This window comes from Pundamilia nyererei, unplaced genomic scaffold (assembly GCF_000239375.1).
Source record: "Pundamilia nyererei isolate P.nyererei 1_Seehausen unplaced genomic scaffold, PunNye1.0 scaffold00016, whole genome shotgun sequence".
In the NCBI taxonomy this organism is placed as follows: Eukaryota; Metazoa; Chordata; class Actinopteri; order Cichliformes; family Cichlidae; genus Pundamilia; species Pundamilia nyererei.
This window is the reverse complement of record NW_005187417.1, coordinates 3,140,121-3,148,733: the sequence shown is the minus strand read 5'-3', so window position 1 is coordinate 3,148,733 and position 8,613 is coordinate 3,140,121. Positions and strand designations below refer to the sequence as shown.

The 8,613-nt window shown below is 37.0% G+C and overlaps 1 protein-coding gene across 1 annotated transcript in view; it reads left to right on the top strand.

Annotated features, from left to right (window-relative positions):
- Positions 1-8,613, top strand: part of npr2 (natriuretic peptide receptor 2) — a 95,417-nt gene that overhangs the window by 23,861 nt on the left and 62,943 nt on the right. The window contains exons 3-6 of the mRNA XM_005725655.2: positions 1,271-1,384; positions 1,595-1,730; positions 3,105-3,199; positions 7,255-7,390. Coding sequence (XP_005725712.1) covers positions 1,271-1,384; positions 1,595-1,730; positions 3,105-3,199; positions 7,255-7,390 — 481 coding nt within the window. The remainder of the gene's footprint in view (positions 1-1,270; positions 1,385-1,594; positions 1,731-3,104; positions 3,200-7,254; positions 7,391-8,613) is intronic.

The following is an 8,613-nucleotide window of genomic DNA, read 5'->3' as shown; positions in this document are numbered from 1 at the left end:
CAATACGTAACGGCGGTACATGTATTCCGTTACTCCCCAACACTGGCGGTAACACTCAAACAGTTTATTTTGTTACTTGCATCATTGAAACACAAGCTAAGTGTGTCTTTGTGACACTCATTTTGGGCTTCATTTATTACCATGAATATACTGTTTTCACAGGACTCTATGAATGCTAACTGTAACTAAGTACACACCACCAAACACTTATCTTGTTGACTTAATCTCTTGCTTAGATTGTGGGGGAGATATTCTAAGATCTTAAGATCCGATCAAAGCATTTCAGCCATGTTGAAGTCTGGGTCATTGCAACACCTTCAGTCATTCAGCCATTCTGTTGTGAACCTACTGCTGACGTGCTTGAGATTATTGTCATGTTGCATATCTCAGTCTGTGCCAAGCTTTAGCTGTCAGACAGATGTCCTCATATTTGACTCTAGAATCCTTTGATATACAGAAGAATTCAAAGTCGACTCAATGACTGCGAGAGGATCAGGTCCTGTGGCCACAAACAAGCCCAAACAACCACCACTGTGTTAACTGTCACCAAATCTGATGCTGTGCATTATGGCCAAACATCTCCACTTTGGTCTCATCACTATTCAAGAACTCATGTTGTTTGTTAAGATGCAATCTAAGCTGGATTTGTTCAGTGTTTCACTAATATTTCTCTTAACAACTTTAACGGCATTTCTTTTTGTATTATCACAGACTGCATGTTTAGGTGGTTACACATTAGGTAACTCGGGGTATTACACAGCCAAGCTGTTTTCATTTACATTTAGTATGTGTTTCTTTCTAATTTACTATGATAGAATTGCTATAGCCAGGGAATGAACAGCTGAATATTGAGCTAGATTGAGTCAACTAGGACTTTAAGTGTTCTAAAAGAGGGTCTTCGTGTCTCATTTCAGATATATACTATGGACCTACTTGGTTAGTGCATTCATTGTGGAAGGATGATGTTGTCTCCGATTAAGCACATCAAATTGTGCGCTTAGCAGAAGTGACGATTGACACATTTGATCGTGATTGTTATGGTCACTGTGCTATTTTTTTTTTTTTTTGCAAAAATGTATTAACTTCTTGTAACCCAGCGCATATGTAATGCTACATTTTTTCACAGTGAAGATGACTTCAAACAATGGCAAAACACATCTAAAACATTTTGATCATCCTAAGCACACCATCAATGCTCTTGATATTTTAATACATCTCTCATATCTATCTTCACTCTTTGTTAACATTTCCGTCTTTGTGCTTCCTCTAGTCTGTTTTCGTCATAACGTACCGGCCTCCTGATAATCCAGAATACAAAGACTTTCAGAAGAAACTCCATGCCAGAGCTCAGAGGGATTTTGGTGTGCACTTGGAGCCGTCGTTGGTAAGTTATCACCTTTAACATATTTGTGAGTTCTAATTAGAATCGTAACCTGCTTAATGTTTTTTTTTTTCAGATATTCTGTGCAGAAAAAAATTGATTTGCCCTGTGTCATTGTCAGCACTTAATGATAAATGATGTTTATTGTATTATTGAATGTTTAAAAGGGTCCAGTGTAATATCCACATGCTGCTGTTTGTTCTCTTCTTGCAGATGGACTACATCGCTGGCAGCTTCTATGATGGTTTTGTACTTTATGCAATGGCCTTACAGGAGACACTGGCAGAGGGGGGAGCCCAGAATGACGGCATTAACATCACAATGAGGACACAAAACCGCCAGTTCTGGGGTGAGTAGATTTCTGTAAATTTGTAACAACAAGTCTTTCAGAGGTTTCAGAAACTAAAAGACAGCGACAGTGAGTCTTTCTGTCGCTGTTTGATCTTGCATCTATCGCTGAATGTTCATGCATGAGACCTAATGCAAAGTATGGATTTAGGTCTCCACCACCACTTTAAACACTGCCATTCATTTCACCCTAAAGCCGTTACTGCACTTCAGATAACAGGGAACAGTACTCGCTGCGAGGCCAAGTGACCAGCTGCACATTATCATAAAGCACCGTTGAACCCAGAATGCGATTAAAATGTGCCCTTTCAACATCATAATTACAGCATAATTGAACCGTTATCACACAACACTCCTGCTAATAGCCATTTGATGCTTGATGTGCCCGCTCACACACTTCCTTGTTTACTTTATCAGCTGCCAGATCTGCACTCATATCAAATGGAAATAAGCAGAACAATAACAGCGTTTTTGGGGTCCAAACATTCGATGAAAGCTCTCATCTTTCTCCTCTTGTTGGTTTTTTTGTTTTAGTTTATGTGCAGGCACTCAAACGGTGCTTCAGTTGTGTTGCAATTCTCCGTTTTTTTATTAGGACTATTCATGTGTGGTAGATTTTCCAGCAAAATCTTAAAAAACTCAGTGTCCTTGTTTCCAGATATTTGAACCCTTATGAAAAACATCATTATTATAATATCCATAATAATAACTTTATCCAAACAGTGAAGCACTTTATAAAAGTGCTATGCAAAAAAAGTCCCATATTAGGTTAAAGAACATTAAAGATTAAGGAAATGCTAACCTATAGAAATTTGTTTTCAACAGTCGTTTAAAAGAAACAAGATGATTAGCTGGCAAAGTCCACATTTTTCTGTTGTGGGGCTAGTTGATGTACCAGAGACCCAGCTTTGAATCCTCGATGTCACAGTTTCATTTCTGTTACTTTTATTTCATACATCATTGATTTAAAACATTTTGAATTTGGACCATTTTAAGCTATCAGTGGTGCCTCTGTGGTTCAACAAATGCACTTCTTTTGTTTAGAGGTTACACAAAAGGCTTTTGGTCAGGAGAATACTCAGCGTAAAAGCTGCAAATGGAGTTCCCGTCATGCAATTATTATATTAAACACAAGTCACGGTTACGGTTAGAATTTTCACACTTGTTGTGCACTTTTGAGCAAAGGATTTATTGCTGTTAGTCTGACTGTTGCTTATGCTATTTCCTAGTTATAAACAATTTAGAGAAAGTGCTGTCTATGAGCATTTGAAAGAAAAATATGAAAACTCCTGTGTGCATGGTTGGCTTGTTTTAAAACACCACAGATCGCGATCCACTGTCAAATCTTTAATGTGGCCGTTCTTCGTGTTTTCAGGTGTGACCGGACTTGTTTCCACAGATGAAAAAAATGCCAGAAATATTGACGTTGACCTGTGGGCGATGACCAACCAGGAGACAGGGGAGTACGGGGTAAGTCATGGTTTTATAGTTTCATTGAGGGTTTTGAAAGTTATTTTAGCTGCTCATGAAGATCTTAATCTGTGACAACACCTTATTGGATTTTACTGTGATAAGCCCTCAAGGCTCTGTGAAGACTCGGACTAAATTTGTGCATTTTGCACAGTAGGGAGATTTAAAGATTTAAAGATATAGGAAGTGCTTTCCAACATATGGCACGTCTATGACAGAAACACCTAGAGGCACACAGAGTATCAGAGCTGTCACAGTTATCAGTGGGATTTGGCACAGTTTTATTAGTAAGTAACTGGGCTGACGATGAGTGTTTAATACGTTTCACTACCAAACAATCATTTTCTCACAAACCCATTTCAGAAATATAAACTTTTATTTCTCAGTTAAACCAGTTTTTGGCTGTGTAGTGAGCAAAGACTTATGATGCATACCAACTGGTGTGGAGAGACATTTGTTACATGTTCTTCCCCAGCTCCCGCTACCCTCATTTCTTCATATCGCCACGCAGTTGGCTTGCTAGTGAAGGCAAAAAACACACTCCAAACTTGGAAACTCCAAACTATTACAACTTGTGTCATCAGCTGGTGCCCTAGCCATGTTTACTTTCTAGCAAATGGAAAAAAGTAAAAGGTAGGGAAAATAGAGGATTTAATAGGGTGTACACAGATTTGTCTTCTTCTGGTGCTGAAAAAGTCAAGATTAAACTTAAACTGTCCTAATTCTTTTAAGGCTTCTATATTTAATTTATTATCAAAGTGGTTTACTTTTTTATTAGATAAAAGAAAAAAACACAGGTAGCAAAGCGTTATAGCTTCTTCAAAGTATTTTTAATCCTTTACATCATCATTTTAGTTGTATAATTTCATAAAAGATGATATTATTGTAACGAAAATACAGCTTTAATACTGAATTATTATAAATAGTGTCATTTGGAGTCATCACATGACAAAAGTTCTTAATTGTACTTTTCATTTGAACTTTTTAATTCAAAAATGTTTTTGTTGATATACTAAAGTTACCATCTCTTTCTCTAGATAGATAGATTTGCTGAATATACATATTATGGCTGGGACTGAACTAATAATACCAAAGAGAGTGCTTTCAGATTCTTTTAAATAAACCTTGTCGTTCTTTCTACTGCAGTGTTTTTGCATGCAGCAAGCTTCACTGTGGTTAATATGATGATTAATTTTTATTGGCTTATCCCTTAAATAAACTGCCTGGGAGAAGAGTCACAAGCAGTTTAGTGCAGAAATACTGTAGTGAATGCAAAACAAATTCATATTTTATTTAATATTCAAAGTTTATACGTTTGCCTCCTACAAAATAGTCCCATTACTGAACACTTTTGATTTACACTTCTGAGGTTTCAACAAAAAATGAGATGTTGACACCAAATTATAAACAAATTGCAGACAGCGAGAGACTAATTTACTGAATGTGTCGCTAATTACTGTACATTTTTCCCAAAATTCTTCTCAGCATTATGTGCAGTTTTAAACCACAGCCTTTCCTCATGTTTGGCTTTAGACGCAGTGAAATAAAATGTTTGACATCATGCACGGAAAGTGGTCTGTTTGTTAGATATTCTGGGGTCTTGACCTCTCTAATGATAAGATGCATAAAACCTCAGTTCCCCCAAACAGTCCGATGAAAATATTTTTGTATGTTGTGCTCTGCAAACACCGCTGTGAACGGTTCCAGTGTGTTTTTTCCTCCCTGAGGGCAGAATAAGTGGGTTAGCTACACATGACTTCAATTAGAATTTCACAGTGTCCTGAGAGGCTGTCAGTGTGACTTCCTGGTCTCATTTATCCCTGGGTTGTAATTGGTGGATTCATATTGACCAGCAGGCTAATGAAAACATCACATGAGCAGTTTTAGGTTTCAACCTTAACAATATAAAAATCTATGTTCATCTTTGCACAAGGGGAAAAATCCCTTTAAGAAAATAAGAAGCAGATTTTTGTAACTGAATTGAACATAGCTAGAAGTTTTTTGTTGATACATATATGAACAAAAGGTATTCTCCTCATCTTTGATTCAGTTGTTTTCAGTTGCATTGTGTATAAAATTAAGCACTTAGCCATGTCAAGCGTTAAAGAGAATATTGTGTAAATCCATCAACCCTCCGCTAGCTCAATAATTGCAACATCAGCACAAAAGCTGAGCGTTTGGAGCGTCTCAGGGTTCCCAAGGGTTAGCAACTCCTATAGGTGCATTGTGTAGGTGGTCCAATGATTTTGTCTATATATTGTATCAGTGGATTATGGGAAACGGAATATTAACTAATATTTATTTTCCACTGAACAGAAACTCTCGTATAAACAAAATTTGTTTGTGGAAGTGTTCTTGTAACGTCCTCTGTTGCTTAATGTTTGAAGATATGTAATATTAACATAAAAACATAAGCTACACTGGATTTATGTGTTAGATTTATTTAAGAAGAAAGTAACATTAGCATGACTTTGGCGTAATCAAATGAAGTATTTCCATTTTATTAAGGTACTCCAAATGCATATGTATGGTAGACAGTATATCATGTAATAGATGGCATTTTTACCCACTGGTTTGTGGACTTCAGGTTTGAGCTATGAATTGAGACTTTTGCCCATCACCATGCTTATATGGCATGCAACTTGCCAATCACAAGGTAGCCAAAACATGTCCAAACTCATCATTTTTTATAATCTAAATAAGAGCACAGATTCCAAAATAAACATCTTTCTGTGTCGAGGATCACGTGGAACTAGCAATTGAAACTTACCAGAGAAGAGTTGGAGTACAACAGATGCTGTTCATGGAGCTGTCAAAATAAAGCTCTCTCCCTCGCGCACAAGCCTTTCAGGATGGTCGCTGCTTGTGTGGATGTTGATCCTACAGTTCTGTATTTTCTCTTGAACGTTTCATTAATTCCTTTAATCATTACATTGCATGGCATGCAATGATTACCCATGTTATACCAGGTTAGGGGGTTAGTAACGCAAAACATATGTTGATTATATTGATAGGTTTGCTGATATTTTGATTCAGAGACAGGACAATCACATAATCTTAAATAAATACCTTTGTACAATTGTGATTGCAGGAAAGTAATTTAAATGAAGGTAATACGATAATTAAGTTAAAACTGAGGTAATAAAGACTCTTTGAAAACCTTATCTGTTATATGACTTGAGGGAAAACATGCAAGCAGCTCTTCTTGTAATATCAACTCAGTTGGCTCTTTTCATTTTTACCTTTTTTTTTTGCTCATTTCTGGTATAAAATAAAATAACAGCATTGTCACCTTGACAAGTTTCAGAAGCACCACTGGAGAGGAACAAAGGTACCTGGTTCCCTGTCTTTATGCTTTTCAAGGCTAGTCGCCTACGAACTTTGTAGCTTCAGATCTCACTATATTTATCCTCTTTAAAAACTTATATTTAGCAAGTATGCTTGTCAGGTTAAACATTACCAACTCCTCAGGCATGGTGGTAACATGCAGCCTGTGGAGGGTTGATACTATTTTGCAGCCAATGGTTATTATGTTTTCAATCATATCTAACTATCAACATATCCATCCATGCACAAAGTATTGGTGTGATAACAATTGTGTTTTGTGCAAATTTTTTTTCCTGAACTAAATAAAAGTGAACACTAAGTATAAGACAAACATAAAAACAGTCCCAATCGTGAGCTGAACTCCAGTTTCCTGGTCGACAGTTGTGTTGCAATTGTGACTGCCAGAGGTCACTGATTGACCTCTAGGCCTATGTGATTCTAGCTGTAGTAATCAATTTTCCATCGACCTCCAGGAACCACTTGCCAGTTTGGGGAAGACACACTTTTCCCTCAGAACTGGTGATTACCAGATGGTTGTAGACCAGTCTCTGGCCTGTATTCACCTGACTCATCATTGCCACTATGATTATCACATTTTTTTTTAATATTAGTCCAAAGTATTGGACTAATTAAAATTTAAATCCACCACTTTGAGGCTAAAGAGAATAAACATTTGGTGCTGTATCTGAGCATATTTAAATTAATACTTTTTTCCTCTGTATTTGCAGGTTGTTGCATATTACAATGGAACCACCAAAGACATCATTTGGTCCCAGACAGAGAAGATCCACTGGCCCAGTGGTGGCCCACCACTGGACAACCCCCCCTGCGTCTTTTCGACTGATGACCCCTCCTGTAATGATGGTATGACCCGTCATAATGTAATAAGACACTTACCCCTTTCTACCTACCTACAGGTGATTATACCTGTCACAAACGAGCAGCACAAGGCTTTCTAATGGACACAAATTTCATGGCAAGAATTATAAAAAGTTCACACACAGTATAATAGCTTAATAGCATATTTTTTCATGACCTTGGTTAGAATGGAATTGATAATCAGGTGGATATTACAGGGCACTAATGCGCTGTTCCTATTTTAAATAAAGCTACCGTGATAAATGCCTTGTTTTTCTTCAGTTCCTTCCCAGCTCTTTGTGTCTATAAAGTAAATGGGTGAAGTGGAGCATTTACTTGAGTGACAGGCGGTGAAATATGAGCGCAGGAAGTTGTCTTTGTTGAGCAGTGACACTTTTTGGGGGGTTTTTTCTATCAGGGATGATAAACAGAGAAGGAAAACCACACTGCAATTAAAATGTATTGTGGTGTGAAGACAGGATAATGAATGGAGGCTCACTTTCAACACCAATGATGATGAATGCTGAGAAATTTGGAGAAGCATATCAACACTTAAGAGTTTCACAACTTCAGCTTGGAGTGAATTAGATAATTGAGATGATTATAAGTGTTTGAAGCCTGTCATTAATTGGCCAGAGAAAACAGAGTACAATCACAAGTTTGATAATTGCAGTATTCTGACACACATCAGAAAACGAAACAAATAAAAAGTAACCAGACTGCTCATGGGTTTTGTTTTTTCTCTGTTGAACTGTTGGGGTGGACTTTAATTAAGTTTAAAAAATGCAAAGCGAGAACAACAGTGACATTACAAGCTATGCTTCATGGCGTGGTGTTGTTTTCATGGAGAAATCGTCAGATTTGGAACCCGTTCCCACTGCCCTTATAAGCAAGTCTTGCCTGGGATACTGAAGCATAAATTGTTTGGTTTTTTTGCATAAAGCTGAGAATTTACATGTGGTGGTTGGTTGGAGCAATGGGTGACCAGTGCGCATTTTACAAGAAGAAATAGCAAAGATCCTTAGAAGAGCAAAGTCATCTCTACTACTCCTGTTAGGATCAGGGCTGCAGGTATAAATTATATTTGTAATCAAGTATTCAATTTTATTAATTAATTGTATTAATTAATTGAGTAATCGGATAATAGAAATACTTCAGTCTTATTAATGAGCAATAGTAGTTATTCAAAAGAGACAAAACAGAGGCCTTTTAAAATGAATGTATTATTT